The 20,863-nt window shown below is 42.2% G+C and overlaps 1 protein-coding gene across 3 annotated transcripts in view; it reads left to right on the top strand.

Annotated features, from left to right (window-relative positions):
- Positions 1 to 15,126, top strand: part of LOC148000713 (uncharacterized) — a 99,154-nt gene extending 84,028 nt beyond the window's left edge. Inside the window, exons 2-5 of one of the 3 annotated variants that reach the window (XM_087586961.1) lie at positions 11,487 to 11,579; positions 12,331 to 12,490; positions 13,860 to 13,991; positions 14,434 to 15,126. In XM_087586961.1, the coding sequence (XP_087443087.1) occupies positions 11,489 to 11,579; positions 12,331 to 12,490; positions 13,860 to 13,991; positions 14,434 to 14,710 (660 nt within the window). In that variant the 5' untranslated portion in view covers positions 11,487 to 11,488 and the 3' untranslated portion in view covers positions 14,711 to 15,126. Of the gene's footprint in view, positions 1 to 11,483; positions 11,584 to 11,916; positions 12,087 to 12,330; positions 12,491 to 13,859; positions 13,992 to 14,433 lie in introns of those variants that run through there. The other 2 variants (XM_087586962.1, XM_087586963.1) reach the window with 2 other exon arrangements.
- Positions 15,127 to 20,863: the final 5,737 nt, after the last annotated feature.

Below are 20,863 nucleotides of genomic sequence, written 5' to 3'. Positions count from 1 at the left end.
TTCACTGTGTAACTGGGTTCACTATGTTACCAAGATCATTGCAACAGAGGAATTGCGAAACAGAGACTTTGTGAGTACACATCCATGAATATATGTAAAGAAAGACACCTTGGAAGGAATGCACAATAAGAAAATGAAATCCAATATCCAATAAATTAAAGGTCTGGAGGGAAATACTGCCTTTTGGGAAACCGGGAAAACCTAGGAAATTGGAATGTATGTCACAGGACTGGATCTGGGAATAAAATTATTATGCAGAAGAATGTCTTCCATCTCGTGTCACTTGATCTTTCTCCCCATGCCAGGCCCCTGACGCAATCTGCCCTTTCAGAGCAGGTAACTACTAATGGAGCAAAGAGAAATCTCTAGCTTTAGAGGGAGGAGATATGGAAAGGGTTCCATTGTGTCACTGGAGAGCCTCCTGGAGATGGCACCTCAGAATCTGGTCACCATAAGGAAAGCTGGTTAGCAGGTAGGCCCTGGTAGTTCCCAGTGACGTCGTCCAAATGCTCTCCTGTAACGTGGCCTTCTTGACAGAGTAGCGTAAACTGCAATAAAAGGATATACTTGAAAGTAAAACTTGGAGGAAATGCACTGGCATATCTACATTGTCAGTGTGAACTGTGACATTGCTCTCTTGGCTTCTGTGGCCAGACATGAGGGCTCTGAAGCTATGCTGCATCCTGTGGAACTGTGAATGAGCTTGTGTCACAAAAAGCATATGAATGCAGTGAGAAGACAGTAGGAGGACATTGTGACACTGCCCCCCAATGGAGACATGGAAGTGTTGACAATCACAGTGGGTGAGTCTCAAGCTGCACTTTGAGACCCAGCCAGGCTACGTTTCACCTGTCAGCTCACTTCCTGCACATCCACCACAGGCCAAGGGCAGGCTCAGATGAAGCTCTGTTGAAGGCAGGTGCTGTCCCTTGTGGGCTGCATCCCAGGGTATGCGGAAGACCATTCAGCCTCCCGTGATGTGGGAGATCAGAGTAGTAAGAGGCAGGCAAAGGGGACAGTTCTGTGTTTGTTTTCTTGGCTACCATAACTACATCTTCCAGGCTAAGGATTTGCTCATGGAAGTCTGCTGTGTCACATGTGTAAAGGCCAAGCTGTCTGAAGTCTCAATAACACAACTGGCTCCAGGCTGCTTTCTCAGTTACTGGGATTTACACGCAGTCCTTCGTACCTTGTCTTCTAGAACCACAAATTCTTGTCTGGCCTCATATAGACAAGGCATATTTTCTCACTCTCTCTTACTAGAGACCAGTAGGAACACATATATTGGACAGCCATGCTTATTGTCTAAACTGCTGGCGTCCATGTACAGCATTAGTGGGTACAGCATCATACCTCAGCATCTCTTACTGTAAGGGTTGGAGCAGAACTCCCACATCTCATCCTCCGTGACGATGTAGATTAAACCCATCAGATTAAATAAAGAATTGAAAAACTCTCCTGGGGGTGAGGTGGTAAGGAAATCATGTTGCCGTCCCATAAATGCACTGCTATGAGCAAGCTTCAGACAGCCTGGGGGGATGCAGCCTGCAGCAGAGACCACAGGCCTTTGGTGGAGAATGATTCAGTTCAAAACTGGGGAGGGATAAGGATGGTTGATATTGTTCCAGTAGATCTCACTGCTTATAAAAAGAGTTTCTTCCAGATCAATGAATGGTTCTTGTAAAGCAGCTCCTGGACTGGACTACTGAGACCAGCCATGAGCCCACCAGACTGGTGCTTTCCAACCAACAGACAAAAGTATCCACTCTGCGAATGATACATAGATATCTACAAAGAATACCAGGATGGATACAGAGTTTCTTCAGTTCCATGAATGAGGGATTCAGCAGGTGAGATGGCAGCAGATAAAGGTGATTGTTGCCAACTCCCTACACCTGAGCTCCTTCCTAGGACCTACATGATTGACCGAAAGAACAAACCTCTCACAACTTGTCCTCAGATTGTTATGTAGTTGGATTTTTCTGGTCTTGGTCCAAAGAAGCAAAGACATCAGGTTTTCCAATTCCATTTGACACGGGACCAGTACCTTCAACCGAATGTTCCTTCCTGGAAAGCTGCAGCCTGTCAGCGTGGCTCAGTGGTTTGTGAACTGCAAGTTCCCATCTGGGAAGGTGGTCGTGTTCATCCAGCCCACCTGCCCCTATTGCAGAAAGACCCAAGAAATCCTCAGTCAACTGCCTTTCAAACCTGGTCTTCTGGATTCGTGAACATCACAGCCACTAACAACATCAATGAGATTCAAGATTAATTACAACAGCTCACTGGATGGAGAACAGTTCCTCAGGTCTTCATAGGTAAAGAAAGTCTGCATAGGCAGACACAGCGATCTGATCTCCATGCCACACAATGGGGAGCTGATGACCCAGCTGAAGCAGATTTGAGCTAGGCAGTTAGGAAAGGGGTGCAGGCAGAGCCCATGCCGAGAGCCATCATCCAGCCATTCCGATGGCCAATGCCCCTGAGAGATGATGTGCATCACAGAGGATGTCACTACTTTTTGGTGATGGGGATTTTCAACAAATTGGCTTTTATTTCTTCTTTTCCTCAGTGCTAAAACCTGTTGCCGTTTGCCTTTAACCATGGGGCTGAGAAGCTTAACAGACAACACTGGCTTGATTTTCCACTCTTCATGTGCTGACACGTCTCTGCCTCTAAGCCCATGTTTCCCATCCAGTTGTACTAAATCCCCATTGAATCTGTCTCTGGTTTCCTGCCATGCTGGTCAGCTCAAGTCATTTTGCAGAAGTCCACTTCCTGAATGGTTATTAAATCAATGGATATTGTGAATTTGTTTATGACCCACACTCAGGCCTTTCCCTCCCTCCTGCAAGCACCGTCCCACTTCTCTATTCACAGCTCTCAGCCAGTGTTCTCAACCTTGCCCTCCCACAACCCACAGAAGTTCACACTTGTATGAGCACGCTGTTTGAAAAATCAGATGAAGAGCTTTAGCATACTTGGTCCTCACTGTAGCCATAATAACATAGACGACAGAGCTGATGGTTCATTCATCTCTATTCGTAAAGGAGATTAAGAAAATCCCAAGAAGTTTTATGTTGATCCTAGTCAGAGTACCAGCAAAGTCAAATATGAAATGCAAAATGGCAGAGGTCTCCTTCCAAGAATATCTGTATAAAAACTTGTTTGCAAAACACTGTCCTAAATAATTTCCTCCATTCACACTTTGACATTTTGTTTTGATGTCTTGCTATGACACTTAAGTATCATGGAACTGTAGGTCTCTTCTCTGGTCTCCAGTGAGAAGGACACATTCCTAATAATGATGTATCTGTAGATGACTAAAAAAGAAAAAAGAAGATCAGGATTAAAGTTCTGGGTTAAAGGTGTGACTTCCTACCTCAAACATCCAGACTAGAAGTATATTTGAATTTACATTAAATGGAAATCCCTCACAGATTTCCCCTCTACTTTTGTGGTTTGGTTAATCTCAGATGAAGACAATTCAACAACCAAGAATAACCTTTAGAATCATATTCTCCTCCTCACTAAAATACTTGAACAAATGGCACACTAAAAGATCAAAAGGAAGGAATGGTTAGAATCAAAAGCTACATCTGGGTCAGCTCTAACTCTCTTAGTCAAGGTGACTTTGGATACGCCCCTTAATGCCCATGGATTGCTCACATAGGACTCTGTAGAGTGTTGTTTCTACTTCCTCACTTTAAGCTCTAGGCAGACCAAGCTATCAAACCTGCCCAGGTCTCTTTGGATTGCACATAAAAGACACACACATTAAGATACTTTTGATGAGATGGCTCAGTGGCCAGGTTCTTCTAAGCCTCCTCCAAATAGGATGCCCTCCTTTTTACTCCCAGCTCAGCACCTCTAAGTCTGCCCTCAGCGCAGTTGCTCAGTTGCCTTTAGTCATAGCTCAGAGCCCAAATCTGCTCTCAACTTATTGTGTTATAGCCTCCTGCCTGCTAAGCCAAGCCCAGTCTGGGAGGCCACCAATGGCCACTCAAACCTAGATCTCAAATGGCTGGTAGTTTTTACTCCCTCTGAAGTATTAAATCCCTTCTCCTCCCTTGTGTCTCCTAGCCTCCTGGAGGAAAACTAGAAGACCTGCCTATGCCACCCAGCTGGTTGGCCAACAGCATCTTTGTTGAACTCTCAAGAATCAGTGTTCACAGGAAGATTCCTGATCTAAGCATCAAAACCACACCCTACAGGACTCAACGCCTGCCTCTGGTTTAAAGTGGGAGATAGAGTAGTTAGAATTGGATAATTGAAATTCAAATAATAATGATATATATGTTAGTAATTATGCCTTGATAAAAGGCTCCTAGAGAGTGGAAATGGGTAACATTTAAGGCAAAAGGGAAAAAGCCCTAATGCAGCAAACACAGTGGACCTGCCAGAAATGCTGGGGGCTTTCTGCACATCTGAATTTGGACTTGAACTTCTTCAGACAACTTCTTGATCACTCCATGCATCCTGAGAAGAATAGAACAAATAGAAAAACAAAACAAAACAAAATAAAATAAAAAATCACCAAAATGGAAAAAAAGCAAAAGCAAAAGCAAAAAACAAAACAAAACAAAAAACAAAAAACTTAAAACAGGAGGACTGAGGGAAGATTGCTTGAGGTCTTCATTGTTAACTACAACTACAAGCTACCAATGGCTTTCAATGCAAAAATTATTTATTATTTTACTTGAAGCTTCTGTCTGGGTCAAAGAAACAGTATTTGGAAGCAGCACCACCAGGAAACTGGAACAAATAATACTATAGAGCTCACCACTGATTATTACCGTGGTGACTGAGGGCACAGCAGAGAATACTGGTGTGAGACAATGGGTCTTTTGGTGTTCTAGATGCTTGCAATATCTATGACTCTGAAATGAGTTAGAGCCATCCTGAAATCATGACTAAATGGACTCTTCCATTTCTTTGGAGCACAAGATCTGTCATCCAATTGACTGACTATGATTAGTACTTGGGACCTACCCTCTGTAGTAAGGCTAAGGCTTCTGATGGAAAATCCTTCACCAAAACAGTGAATGGGCCATGGCGGTGCCAGCCAACAACCATGCCCTGAGTCCACCCTGCAGCCTCCAGAAGAGGTTTGAAGAGGTCAATGTTACCAACATTTTATCTGTGGCTTTGACTTGTTGTCACTTTTTATTTTAAATAAAGTTCGATTTCTGTCATAATTCCTTCTAATTTCTTCCTCACATGAAACTTCACTTGTGACCTCAAATTCTATTCATGAAGTGTTACTTTTCTCTGGAGTAGACTAAGGTTTGTATTTTCCTTTTATACCTTGCTGTGATGGCTAAGTGTAGCTGTCTAAATGGTGCATTCTTGAGCAATTGACGCCATCAGAATGGCTGGCAGGCTGTGTCTTTGGCATTTTCTTGATGGCAATTGATGTATGGGGACTTAGCCCACTGTGGGTGGTACCAGCCCTAGTAAGGGGAGGAGAGGTCATAGAGAAAGGTAGCTGAGCAGATGAATAATCAGAGTTCCTATCTGTTGTCAAGCTGCTGCCTTGTGTTCTTATCTCATATTCCATTGATGATGAACTGTAATTTATGGGGTGAATAAAACCTTCACTTTCCCACATTGGCATTTTTATGTTTCCTATAACAATAGGAAACTAATTTGAACATTTGGAATTTTCTTGAGATCTGCTCTGATAATCCCTCCTCCTGAAGGTTTTTAAATCAATAAACACAGTTCCTGGACACTCTAATCTGTTGAAATATTCGCTCTGCCAACCGCATGACACTGCTTAAGTATCTATCACATTTTTTTCTCATGACAATTTTTCCTTCCTCTTTTTTTCTCTTTAAAATTATATTTCTAAACATGTTAGCTCTTTGTACTTTAAAAGTTGTCCTTTTTCCCATAGTAGAATATTTATATTCAAATTCATGCGTTTCATAAAAGTGGGTGATTTATTGTAGTAAAATTTTCTAATCACTATTTATTGTATTAATTTTATTAATTCATCAAAAACTGACCTTATTATATTATCTACTTATCCATAAAGATATAAAAGCTTTGATTTATTCAAGTCTTTAAGGTCTTTCAGAACATCAGCTGGAAAGTTCTTATATGTGTTCAGGATGGATCATGGGTACTTCCTATGTCTTCTTACTAATAGTATGCTTTATAAGTGTGCTTATCCAGGGTGTTTTGTTATATATTTTAAGACTATTTTGAGTAGAATATTTCCCTGATTTCTTTCCCATGGTTTGTTTTTGGTATACAGGAAAGATAATGAGTTTTGTGTGTTATTTTGCATTCTACTACTTTAATGAATGTATTTTCAGCTTTAAGAAACTTAATTTTTTAGAGACAACTTGTCTGTTTAGCATCACCTCTAGCTAGTTCATAGTTGTCTTTGCATTAAATATTTTAATCCACATCATTTTATTTTATATTTTCAAATTATTATGAGGGGAATTTTTCCCAGATTTTCTCATGGTATGAATTGGATTGGCATAAAGGATGGCTAAGAAATTTTGTGTGTTCACATTGTATTGTGTTTTTATGAATGTATTTATCAGTCTTAAAAGACGGTGATACATTTTTAGAGTTTTTAAAATAGAATCAGGTCATCTGTAAATGAGGACATTTTGACTTCTTCATTTTTCATTTGGGTTACCCAAGTTCACCACCCACCACTGATGCTTATTGTTATTTATTCCACTTTTCCTCTGGGTTTCTCTCGTGTCTCTTTTCATTGTTGCTACTCCCCCCACCCTTGTCCATCCTTCCCTGCCTCTACCTAGGTCCCTCCATCCCTCTGCCTCCCATGATTATGTTGTCCCCCCTTCTAAGTGGGTCTCAAGCATCCACAATTTGGCCTTCTGACATGTTACCCTTCATGTGATCAATGATTTGTATAGTGGGTCTTCTGAACTTTTGGGCTAACATCCATTTGTCACTAAATACATCCCATGTTATGTCCTTTTCGATCTCTGTTACTTCACTATTTTCCAGTTCCATCCCTTTGCCTACAAAGGTCCTGGTATTCATTTTTGATACCCGAGTACTGTTCCTCTGTTTGAATAGAGCGCACTTTCTATATTCATTCCTCAGTTGAGTTGAGGTCTATCGTAGTTCTTTCCAGCATTTGACTAATATGAGTAAGGCTGCTATGAACATATTCAACCACACGTCCTTGTCATATGTGGATCAGGTTTGAGTATATGCGCTGAAGTGAGTGGTAAAGCTGGGTCTTCAGGTAAAGCTATTTGCAATGTTCCCTGATCCTCCACATTGATATCCAGAGTGGCTATACAGCGAGTAATCGCACCAACAATGGAGGAGTGTTCCACTTTCTCTGCATCCTAGCCCACTCTGCTACTGCCTCAGTTTTCTATCTTAGCCATTCTGATTGGTGTAATGAAGGATCTCAGGTTCATTTTGATTTGCCTTTTTCTGATAACTAAGGATGTCGAACGTTTCTTGATGAGTTTCTCAGGCATTGAGATACCTCAGGTGAGAATTCTTAGTTTAGCTCTCTGTCCCAGTTTAAAAGTCGGGTTATTTGGTTGTCTGGGAGTTTACCTATTTGAGTACTTTGTATATTTGGAATTTTGGCACTCTCTCAGATGTAGGGTTGGTAAAATTCTTTTCTGAATCTGTAGCTTGCTGATTTGTCCTACTGGCAGTGTCCTTTGCTTCAAAGAAAGTTTTCAGATTGTTGAGATTTCATACATTTACTGTTGATCTTAGAGCCTGACCCTTTGGTATTCTGTTCTGACAACTTTCTCCTGTGCAAATGTGTTCTAGGCAATTTGTGACACTTTCCCTTCTATTAGCTTCTGCATGTTTGGTTTTATGTGGATTTCCTTGATTCACTTGGATTTGAACTGTGTAGAAAGAGATAGAAATGGATCCATTGGCACTCAACTACATGCAGACCACCAGTTAGGGTAGCATCATTTCTTAAAATGCCTTCTGTTATGTTCAAAGTCCTCAGTCATCAGGGAAATGCAAATCAAAACAACCCTGAGATTCCACATCACACCAATCAGAATGGCTAACACCAAAAACTCAGGTGTTAGCAGATGCTGGCGAGAATGCGGAGAAAGAGGAACACTCCTCCACTGTTGGTAGGATTGCAAACTGGATTACCTCTCTGGAAATCAGTCTGGAGTTTCTTCAAAAATTGAACATTGCACTGCCTGAGCACCCAGTATACCCCTCCTGGGCATATAACCAAAAGATGCTCAAACATACAATGAAGGCACATGGTCCACTAAGTTCATAGCAGCCGTAATCATAACAGCCAGAAGCTGGGAAAAACGCAGATGCCCTTCAACAGAGGAATGGATACAGAAAATGGGGCACATCTACACAGTGGAGTACTACTCAGCTATTAAGAACAATGACTTCATGGAAATTTTACGTCAATGGAAGGAACTAGAAAATATAATCCTGAGTGAGGAAACCCAATCACAAGAAAACACACATCGTATGCACTCACTGATAAGTGGACATTAGCACAAATCTCAGATTACCCAAGATGCAATCCACAGACCACATGAAGCTCAAGAAGGATGACCAAAGTGTGGAAGCTTCAGTCCTTCTCAGAAGGGGGAACAAAAATATTCACATGAGGAAGTATGGAGATGAAGTTTGGAGCAGAGACTAAAGGAAAGGCTACCCAGGGACTGCCCTAACTGGGGATCCAGCCTATATACATCCACCAACCTCAGACAATATTGGTGATACCAAGAAGTGCGAGCTGACAGGAGCCTGATATAGCTGTCTTCTGAAAGGCACTGCCAGAGCATGACAAATACAGAGGCGGATGTTTGAAGTCAACCATTGAACTGAGAACAATGGAGGAGGCAGAGAAAGGATTGAAGGAGCTGAAAGGGTTAGCAACCCCATAACAACAATAATACCAACCAACTATAGCTCCAAGAGACTAAACCACCATTCAAATGGAACACATGGACAGACCCAGGGCTCCAGCAACATGTGTAGAAAAGGAGTGGCTTGTTGGGCTTCAATGAGAGAAGAAGCCCTTGTTCCTGCGAAGGCTCTATGCCCCAGTGTAGGAGAATGTCAGGGCAGGGTGGCAGGAAGGGTTGGGTGGGTAGAAAAACACCCTCAGAGAAACAGGGTGAGGGGGATGAGGTAGGGGGATATGGGTGTGAAACAGAGAAAGGCTTTAACATTTGAATGTAACTAAGAACAAATAAAGAATAAAAAAATTTAAAAGGCATAAGAAATGCAAAAGATTGGGGTGCCATTCCATACTCGTGATGTGTTTCTTCTGTGAGAGCATAGTGATTAACTCACTTCTCTATGACTGTCTTCTTATTTGAAAGTAAATAATGGGATCATCTGTGGAGTGGTTAGTAAGAATAAAAGCATTGCCTAACATGAATAGGTCCCTCCAGAGCGTGTGCTTAATATTCTAGGTATAGAGCAATTAGCTGGGGGGATTAAAAACAAAAAACAAACAAAAAACAACATCAACGATTAAAATAAATTTTGAATGCTGGGATTAAGGCGTGTGCCAACAAACACAGGTCCTGTCACAATTCTAGCAGTCGCCAGCAGAGAGAGCTGTGAGGTAGTGTGTGCTTCTTCCTTTCCAAGATACCCCATGGCCTCAGGCCTGTATCCAGTGAGCTGGAATGTAGAGCAGCCTAGTTGAAAGTCCTGTTGTGTTGATTACCTGAGACCATATGAGTTAACTCTCTTCTTCATGCCTTTTTTTCTTATTTGAAAGTAAATAATGTGATCATGTGTGGTGTGGGTGGTAAGAGTAAAATCTTTAACATGAAGAATAGTGCCATGAAGAGTGTGGGTAACATTCTAGGTACAGAGCAAATAGAGGGATTACCAAAGAAAGCAATGGGAATTCTAACAATAATTACAAAAAAAGAAGAGAAAAAAAGAGAAAAAAACCCTTATGGGTGCTGGGATTAAAGGCATGTCTCAACTCTGACCAGCATTGTAGGTATTTCCAATAAAATATTTAAAAAAACAAACAATCCTATTATTATTTTAGCAATTGCAGCAGAGAAGACTGAGAGATCGTGTGCTGCTGCCGCCATGCCATGATCCTGTAACAACAACTGCCTTGGTGATAGGAGCCTGTATGCAGCAGGCCTCTTGGTGGGCCTGTCATCTCAAAAACAGATGCTTCAGTCATCTAAAAGAGTGGACTCCAGTATACTTCAGGCCAGGAAAGAAGCCAGCCACCATGAGTGAAAGAACAAAGGAAAAATTACATTGGAAAAATGTGTGCCTTATTTGGAAGAAATGACCCTAAACTTCTGAGGCGTCCACCATCTCCACCCCTCTTTTCTGAGTTTTGCATAGCGATGTTGTACAACTCCAGGTGGGAGTCAAAGGCAGAGCCCTTCCCAGAGAAGACAGACATGATTTTCACTCTTACGTCTGTGAGGTTAGGAGGCATCATAGCACAGATTGAGCGCACCTAGGAGAGAAGAACACAGAAGCCACACATGACAATGCCAAATGGACTTTCCCCTGAACTTAGGGACCCACTAAAATTGAGGTTTAACCTGACCTCAGGCCATTCGACTCCCTCCCCATCCTGCTGATTCTTATATTTGCTAGGAGTAAAGTATCAAGGGGCAACCCCCGATATCCTCGTGCCTGGACTTGGAAATGAAGGAAGACAGATATTGGAGAAGTGATGGCTGTTGGGCTACAATGTAGGAACACGCAGTCCAGGTTGACCTTTGCTCACTGATGACCAATTTAATTGTCTGGCTATATTTGAGAAAGGAAGATGTCCAACTTAATATGTAAAAGAAGGGACAGAAATTTATGATTTTATATTTGCCCTGTAGTTAATCCCCCTATATTCCCAAGAAAAGGAAGTTTTTATTGCAAAAAGTAGGATTGTAAACCATTGACTTTGTGAAATACATGGACGTTTATGTGGAAATACTGCTGGCTATCAAGGAATACACAGTAAGCAAATATTATTCAGGTTTTATAAAATTAAAAGTATAGGAGAAATATATTGGCCTCTAGGAAACAGGGAAACTTTGGGAATTGGACTGTATGTATGTGCATTGTCTCAGGTGTAGATTTATTATTAAGAGAAATCTCCCTCATTTATGGTCCCTAGGGATTTGGGTGCTAACAAAAATCTCTTATCCAATTCAGGGTTGTAACCAACTCTCCCCATCACGAGAATTGATGACACCCGATGAAGCAGAGAGAAATATCTAACTTTGGAGGAGAAGTTGCCAAAGGATATTCCCTGGGTCACAGGAGAGGCTGCAGAAAAGGGCCCCATAGAAATTGGTTGCTTTTGGGAGAGCTGGGTAGCAGGGAGGCCATAGAACTTCCCAGTGACGTCATCAGTAATCTCTTCCTTGGACAATATCTTGTATATAAGAGAGCACTAGAATCTTCTGTGACGTCACCAGTGTTGTGGTGACACCAACTGCCTGTGGGATTCCTTCAGTGCCTTTTGGGTTCACAAACAGGCATGTTTCACCAGCTGCTCAAGCTCTTTCAGAAGGAGAGGGGAGACCAAGGAGAGACCAGACCGAGGCAGAAGAAAGCTGGCCTTCTGTCTTGTAAGTACGGAAGAATGAAATCATTCTGGGGAAGGCACAGTGAGTACTGGGTAGAGTCGGGGAACTTCCTCCAGGAGGCAAGTTTGAGCTGAGCCTTTCAGGAGTCGGCCTTACAAGCAGGAGCCTTGGAATTTGTCAATTGCAGACCAAGAGTCAAGAGTCCTGATGATTAATTTGACAGAGAGCCAGGAATTGGCAGCCCTGCAGTTTCTTTTCTATGAGCCTTTTAATTTCTACTGCCAAGGAATGCCAGGAGGAAGCCCTATGAGGATAACAATGTGCCCATTCATGGTTGGGTGCTGAAGCACTTCATCCTCTAGATTACTGTAGGTTACCTAAGTCTGTGGTGACAACAACAAGGAAGGATGAACCCCCTAGTCATGAATTGAGGTCGCAGACACTTTAAGCTTGAACACACGATTAGGGTTTAATGGTGCTGTGAACTCCAGGATTGACCTGCTCCACGTCTGTTATCTGCTGACAATGTCCCAAATCTTTATGTCTGAGGTAGATTCTATCTTTCAGTATGAGGGATCATGTAATAGTGAGTGAGGCTTATGTATGGCACTGGAGGTTGGGAAGAGGGAAATAGCTTAAGAGTCCACATTAGAGATAGCTTTTCTTCTCTTTCAGGGATTCAACAAGTCTCCAGCCTTTCCTCTTCCTCAACCTCCATTTTGAGACTCAGAATGGTCTTTTCTACCCATGGGCTATCCAATATGTACATTCACTTGTGTTTATCTATCTACAGGGTTTATTAGGAAGGCATCATCAGAAAATTTCATCAGTAACCATGAAAAGCGTATAAAGAAATTGGAGGAACTAAAATCTGAAATCCAGAAGTGTAAAATCGAGCGGGATGAACTTTCTCGAATCCTGGACCTTTATGTCAATGATGGTTTGAACTACAGGTAGTCATTATGCCCTGTAACCTATTGACTGTCTGTGCTCTCTCTGCTAAGCCAAGATTTCCTCACATCCAGAAAGTGTTTCACCTCTCATCCTGGACTTTAAGGAGCCTTGGCAGGTGCTGGCCTGTGAGAGAAGCTCGGTGCTGTGTGTTTAGGGTCAACCTCTCTTGTACTTGACCCTGAGCTCCTTGGAGTTGGATTGGATTTTTTCAACAGCTGGAAGGACCTGGTCACACTTGCTGCATCTAAGTGTGTGAATGAAATGCCTGAATGTCATCACTCTTACTCTGATTTAGGTCGTTATACACTGATTCTATGGCACCTCTATGATAAAGTTGGCATTCTAATTATGTTTGTATATGGGTTGGTATGTATGGATGGATGTGAAAGTATTTGTGTGTGTTTTGCTCAGGATCAGGGAGTCTGGGACCTTTGATTGGGTCTGAGGATTTGTTTGATGAACAGTTTGCAGGTCATGATAGTGATGAGTCTGTGGAGGCCGTCATTGATCAACAGAGTACTTTGCTCCTTCTGTTTACCTTCCAGGCACATAGGACTCTCCTGAGGGGAGGAGGTGTTATGAATCCTCTTCCCTGTAAAAAGTAGTTACGGCCTCTGGGAGTCATGTAACAAGGATTGAGAATCCCTGCTTTCAAAACAAGAGAAATGTCATCACATCTTTCTGTTGGACCCAAGGCTATGGCACAGACTGGAGGAAACATCTTATACTTCTTACACAACTGTTCAATTCCTTCATGCTTACCTGGCTAGATCTTGAAGGTCCACTCCCTCCATTTGGTCCCCTGGCTCTGCCGTCCAATGCCCAGGATAATTAGTTTAACCAGCACCAACAGGAAGGAGAAAGTTTGTGTTATATACTGGGCTTAGGTAGTCCAGAGAGCACTCTGATTTCACTTATTTATTTATTTATTTATTTATTTATTTATTTATTTATTTATTTTTCTGCTTTGAACTTTATTTTCTTTTTTTAATTATCCAAGGATGGTTTACTGTGACTTAGAAAAGGTCACTGTGGGAATAAATTCTTGGCACTTCTTATTCCCAAACATGCAGCTCTCAGACTTTCCCCCCTCCTATACAGAGGGTCTTTATAGGACCATATCTCACCAGCCTTTTAAGGATTACTTATTTCAAAACAAATTTGCAGAGAAATGTTTTCTATGGGAGAGTGATGGTTTGAGTCTCACTGTTGTGTTTTTGCTGTGGTCTTTGAGTTTTCCACTTTCTTCCCTAGCCCCCATTCCTTGAATTTGAATTTTTTATTGGCTATTTTTTATTTACACTTCATCTAATTCTGAAATCATGAGTTCAGACAGTTATTTGTTCCTTGGGTCATGTTCTAACACAGGCTGAGTGTTGAATTGCCAATGCTTAAATCCCAACATGAGATGAGAACGATGGACATGCATAAGATGACCAACTGGATAAGTGATGCCATGGAGAAGTACAAGGAGCTCACACAAGAGAATAATTCCTACCGGTGAGTCACTGACAGAAAGGAGACCCCAGCACTAGGCAGGGAATACTTCTGTCCAGCTATGACTTTGAAAAAAGATCTGGGATCCCTGAGAAACACATGGAAAATTTGTATAGCTGCTGGGTCTTCTATCAGCCCTCAGAGGGGATTGGCCCTCTACCTGCCAATGGCTTTAGAATACCATGACACATAAGCATCCATATGCACCATTTCCTCTGCTTTGATGTATATACAGCCTCTAGTGTCAGGAGTTTCTGAAGTACTTTGATTCCCGTGGAATGCGGACTCAGGATGTGACCTGCATCTAATTGGTGATAACATGTAAACTGTGGCTCTAGTCTGGAGATGCCTGGGGACGAGGACCCTTGAAGGGATGATTGTACTTGCAGGAGTGGCAGGCAAATAGAAACTGCCTGGGATTTACCATTATTTGTTTTTGATTCAGCATCAGAAACTTCCACCTCCTGAATGAATGCAATGAATTGAAGAAGAATGTAAGGATTTTGATGAATGAGAACAGAAAACTGCTGGTGGAGCAGACTGAACTGCAAGCATCCTGTGAGGAGGGAAAGAGGTTCTGTGAGGAGGCCAGCAAGACCATGTACACCGCAGATATTGAATCCTTGTGTCCTGTTACTTTTGAGTACATCGAATGTATCCTTGTGAATCAAACAGTGATCTCGAACTCGTCACTCTTAAGAACCTTCTTTATTGAAGTGTGATGTAACCATCTGAAATCCCACCGCTCTCAGGCAGAGATGGATCTCTGCATTCTCACAGGGATTGGGCATCATAATTACTTCCCAGTCAGACTGAGATACAAAGACAATTGTACTTTCAGTGAGATTGTGTGTCAAACTCTGAATACCAACTTCATGATGAAAAAATTATCAATGCTGTATCCTTATCAAATATTTAGCCACCGCTAAAATATACTCTTTTGTGGATGAGAGTGTTGAACATATTAATGGAATATTCACCAGGTGTTCTGTAGTACCTCACAGGAAATAAAACAATATTATTATAGGGAGTATAGAAGCAGTCATGAAACAGATTTGCTTGCTTTTGGTTTCCTTCCAACATGATATCAATTGTAACTGCACAGAGGAGATAATAAATTGCAAGACCTTTCAGGGGATAGGGTTTTTATGGTTGGTTGTTTTCTTGTTCTTCTTGATTAGGATGATGGCATTTGTTCTTGACAATGTACTATGTTCCATTTGGGATTTCAACTCAAGCAGACCACATAGTTTATAATTCAGTTTCTAGATTTCTTTAAAATTTGGACAAAATATCCAGGCAAAGGTGCCCTATGAGTTTTCTCCTTTGGTTTTCCCTCCTTTGGGTGCTTTTGTTTTTGTGTGTTGCTGTTGTTGATTTATTTTATATTTATGAGTGTTTTGCCTTCTGTAGGTCTGTGCGTGCTATTCCCCAAAGGCCAGAAGAGGTCACTGTGTTTCACCTGGAACTTAAGTGACAGAGGATTGTTAGGTGCCCTGCAGGTCTTTTGAGAAACAAATTCTCAAATGATGAGCCATCTCTCCAGCCCCTACCCTGGACGTTTGTCCTTCATCGTGTTCCTTATTTGTGGCAATGGATCATACCTGAACAAAGTGTTTCTTGAGATATGTAGGGACACATTTATGGGGTCTGCATGCTAATTATCTAGACTTCCAGGCATCTACGTGAAGTTTTTAGTTAGGGTTTCACTGCTCTGAACAGATAACATGACTAAGACAAATGTTACAAAGGCCAGCATTTAATTGGAGCTGGCTTAAAGATTCAGATCTTCAGTTCTTTATCATCAAGGTGGGAGCCTCGCAGCATCTAAGCAGATATGGTGCTGTAGGAGCTGAGAGTTGTACATCTTCATCTGATGTTTGCTAGCAGAATACTCAGTTTCAGGCAGCTAGGATGAGGGTCTTAAAGCCCAGACCCACAGCGAAACACCTGACCCAACAAGGAAATACCTACTCCAAAGGAGCCATACCTTATAATAGTACCACTCCCTGGGCCAAGCGTATACAAACCTGCACATTCCACTCTGAGGCTTCCAGAGGCTTCTTCAAACATATGAGACTGTGGGGGCCACATAGTGGTGTTTCTGAGACTTCCTTTTTCAATTCAATTTATCTGATTCTCATAACCTTGGTCTCAGGCAGATTCTTCAGACAAGTGCAAAAGGTAGCCACATTCTTTACCATAAAACCTCCCCAAAGAGTCTCTAGGCAAATATTGAAATTCTTCACAGAAGGCTTGGGACAGATTCACACAATTTAAACCACTTTCAGTAACAAAGTCTTCCATATTTGTTCTAGGATAGCCCATTAAGCCCTATTTAAAGCATTCCCACAGCTTTCCAGATCCAAAGTCCCCATGAAAGAGTCAGAGTTGGGGCCAAGCTGAGGCCAGTGGGAAAATTCCACCACCAACCTCTGAGCACAGAAGGACCCCTCCCTTCCAGGAGGAGTAGAGCTAGTGTAGTTCCTGCAACAGCTGCAAACCAGACTGTTGAAAAAGCCTCCTGTGACTCCCCATCCGACTCCCTCAGAAAGTCCCAGAACAGCCCACTGACTGCAAGTCAATTTGGAGGTTGCCTCCCCCCCCTGATTGTACCCTATATAGTTACCTTTGTACAAATTCTGCCCCAATTGTTTGAATTCTACCTTAATTGCAAGTATATAACACCCTGGTAGACTCTGCTCAGGGACTTCTCTCTTTGAAATGGGATGACCCCGATATTTTGGAATGACTAAACTCTTGCCTTTACATAGATTTCCTCCTCTGTGAGTCACATTTCAGGAGGTCCACATAGTGGTTCAATTTGCACCTCATATTTTGTGTATTGGCCAGTAAACTCACCTCTTGGAGGAGACCCACAGGAGAGTGGTGAATCGGGGAAGTGACAGCTTGAGCGATGTACCACAGTTGTCTACGTCTCCTCTATCTAGCTTCCATGTGTTCTGCTTTTGGTTAGATTCATATGTGCAAGCTTAAGGAGGGCTCGGACAGCCTCAGTAACAGGACTTTGATCTGGCCAGTGGCTGGAGCAGAAGGCCTGAGTTATCCTGTCCGTGGCATGGACAGGCTGGTCTGTGTACTTCAGCTGCGAAAGAGGGCACTTTGTGTTAGTTGTTCTTTTGTTTTCTGTGTTCTTGGACTTGGACTGACGAAATTTTTTGACATGGGACAGGTTGTTAGGACTAATGACCACTTAATGTAACTTAGAGTGGCCTGCTTTTGATGTTAAATGGCCACAGGACCCCCCCCCCCCCAAGGTGTCAGCAGTAGAGGATATAGTGTTTCAGAAGTTTTCCCTCCTCCTCCCTGCTAACACTTCTTTGTCAACTGGAACAAAATCTGAGTCCAGCCTAGCGGTTAGCTCCATCCTTGTTGACAGTGTTAGCTTTGGGGCTGGAGAGATGGCTCAATGGTTAAGAACACTGACTGCTCTTCCAGATGTCCTGAGTTCAATTCTCAGCAGTCATTTGTTGAGTTTCTTTTTCCCTCAGGACCAGCTCCAGGCTTTACATTTCTCACCGGTTTATCCCCTCTTCCCCTCTCCTTCTGCCTAGGGCAGACACAGTGCAGTCTGGCATCCAGGGTCCATGACAGGAGAGGCCCCAAGTGGTCATATGTATCCATTAACAGAGTTAGCAACTGACTCCTGCTCACATCTTTTGTTCAGTAAATGAATATCCTTCTTGCCAAGAGAAATGCATGCTCCCTGTCCGAGTAAATGTGGTCTCTGAGTTTTTAAGATGAAAAAGATTTATTTTATATAAAGAAAGGGGATGCCTCTGGTAGGCTCATGTTGAGGCATCTCTTCCCCTGAGGGACCAGCCACGGATGGCATAATGTAGAATAAACTGTATTCAGGACATGACACCAACTTCCCCGAAAAGTTCTTACAGGTTCTCTTCACCACAGACATAGGCCAAGAAACTGGCCCTTGGGCCCACAGGGAACCCACCCAGATTGGTTATTTAATGGGTGTAAGGGTTAGCGATCTCCTCCAGATTTGCCACCAGGCTCTGCAAGCAGGTTTAAACAATAATTTGCCAGTGTTTAGATATGATATGAAATAAGAGAAAACAGAGAACTCTAGTAGAGGGCGTTCTTCAATTAGTTAGTGCCAAATATTAGATAAAAGTTACAGATACAAGCTAATAAAAGTTGCAAAGATTATAGAAGAGTGCAGATTAGACAAGAAGAATGAATTAGAGCCCCTCTAGCCAACAAAGCCCTGGATCCAGGAGAAAAGACTACCATAGAAATGGCCAATGGCTTATTTATCATAGAAACTGGACTCAGTGACAGCAGGATTGCCTGCTTATTATTGTTGCCACAGCACTGTTGGATAAAGATGCAGATAAGTTAACTTTGCGACTCATCACACACACACACACACACACACACACACACACACACACACACACAAAATTCTGATTGTTGTTAAGTAATGCCTACAGGCTTCATTTTCAGACTTTCTCAATTTACCATGGCTTACATATTTTCCAGCCACCTGTTTCCCCGAACCGTGCATTTCTGCTGCCCGACCCTGACTTGGACTGTCCACTCCATCAAAGTGGTTCTCCTCTGTCAGAGATAGAACAGATCTGGTTTATTAACAAAAGCAGCTTTTCACATGAGGGTCAGAGGAGAGCAGGGGCAGTGGTGACACTGGAAATGGAGGTAGTCTGGATTCAGTCTGTCCCTCCAGGCACTTCAATTCAAAGGGCCAAGCTAATAACATTAACACAGGCCCTCATCATGGGAAAAGAAACCAATGGCTAGAGATAACAGATGGGCTAACAAGGCCGCTAAGGACATAGTCTTAAAGAAAACAGCATCTCTAGATTGGATACTGTTCTACCTGAACCACCTAGATCAACTGATACATGCAGAAAAAGAAATTAAATGGGATGGTGATGATCGACTGAATGTAAGCTAATATTATCCATCTCTTTAACAAGAACTCTTCCTAGAAAGATCCACAGAGTCACTCACTTGGGGTAAAACGAATGACAAACTTTAAAGCTTATCAGCTGAGCAACACTCCCAGTCACCCCAAATATCCAAACTCCTGACTGATAGGTAAGAGCTTGGAGGCCTCTACTGGGGAAATTGACTTTATAGAGATTAAGGAAGAAAGACATGGCTCAAAATACCTGCTGGTTTTTGTGGACATTTCTTCCTGGATAGACGGATAGAGATACTAGAAGAGATTTTCCCAGGTTTGGAGCACCTAAGGTAATAGGACCAGATAATGGGCCTGCCTTCATATTTCAGAAATGTCAGGGACTAACTAAGATCTTGGGGACTAATTGGAAGCTTCATTATGCATATCATCCCCAGAGTTAAGGGCAGGTAGAAAGGATACATAGAACTCTAAATTAGACCTTAACTAAATTAGCCTTAGAGACTGGTGGGCCTGGATGACGATCCTTCCCTTTGCCCTGCATTAGATGTATATGGCATTCTAGCCCCCATTGTATCCAGCCTACAGTTGGCAGCGATTACAGAACTGAAAAATGATAATTTAATATTTAAGGTCAGCGCTACCCAATAGGCTCATGACTATGTTTGCCCTAAATTATGTGCCCTAAAAACCCTGGCAGTCCCCTACATTGGGGAAATGATCCTTCAGAGGACCGTGAAGTTAGGGTTTTACTGCTGAGAACATATAGCAAACCAAAGTGAGTCTTATGAAGGACAACATTTAATTGGGGCTGGCTTATAGGTTCAGATGTTTAGTCCATTATCATTAAAGTGGGGGCGTGTCAACCTCTAAGCAGGTATGGCACAGCAGGAGTTGTGAGTTCTACATCTCCATCAGAAGGCTGCTAGCAGAATACTAACACTCAGGCCTTTCTCTGACCCCAGATATCTTAATCAAGCAACTGGCTTTTGAAAATGCTAATACAGTAGAGAAACACTGTCTCAAAAACCAACCAACCAACCAAACCAACAAAGACAAATTAAAAACAGCAGCAAAGGGGTTGGGGATTTAGCTCAGTGGTAGAGCACTTGCCTAACAAGCGTAAGGCCCTAGATATGGTTCTCAGCTCTGAAAAAAAAAAAGACAAAATAAAAACAGGAGCAGCAGCAACAATAACAACAGCAAACGAAAGAAAGAAAACACCAATGCATACTCTTATGTGACCTTACCTCCAAGTTATTTCTGAATTGTAAATTAAAATGCCTATAGTCAAAAGCTGTGCAGAATTAAGACAGGTGTTCCCTGGGGTTCCAGCTTGGGGGTGGGAGACCATGACAGACGGGGTAGAAAGAAGAACGTAAATAGAGGAGAAGCCACCAGGAGGTAAAAATCTTTAAATAATGGCCGTGTGAGTGGGCTAATTGGAGTGAAAAGCATCCCAGACAAAACCATGGCAAATTATATAACAGAATTATTGGAAAAATATGCATAATAGTATAGAGGATAGCTATCTGCCCAGCTCTTGTGCTAATTAAGGATTATCATAGATATAAAGCTAGTGTGAATCTTTTATCCAGAAACTAACTGGGCAAAGGATGGGCAGAAATCCATGGTTGGGATCAAATATTTTCTACACACAAAACCAGATTCAGCACCTAGAATTACAATCTTCCCAACCCCAGATAACTACAGACCAGCATAGAAACACAACCAGTAACAGCCAGGGCATTCAAATCTCTATTAGAGCCCATCAACACTATGACAGAAGGCCCTGAATATGTCAACATGACTGAAGAACAATAATAAAAAAAGACTGTAAAACAGCATTTGCACATATGGGAGAGGCCTTTAAAGAGAAAGTAAAGAAATGTGTGAAAACAATAACTGTGGAAGGAAATGAATAAAGAAATCCTAAACAGAGAGATGTGGATGA

The sequence above is a fragment of the Rattus norvegicus genome, chromosome 15, assembly GCF_021556685.1.
Source record: "Rattus norvegicus strain SHRSP/BbbUtx chromosome 15, alternate assembly SHRSP_T2T, whole genome shotgun sequence".
In the NCBI taxonomy this organism is placed as follows: Eukaryota; Metazoa; Chordata; class Mammalia; order Rodentia; family Muridae; genus Rattus; species Rattus norvegicus.
Note: the sequence above shows the minus strand (reverse complement) of the source record. Positions and strands in the feature narration are given on the sequence as shown.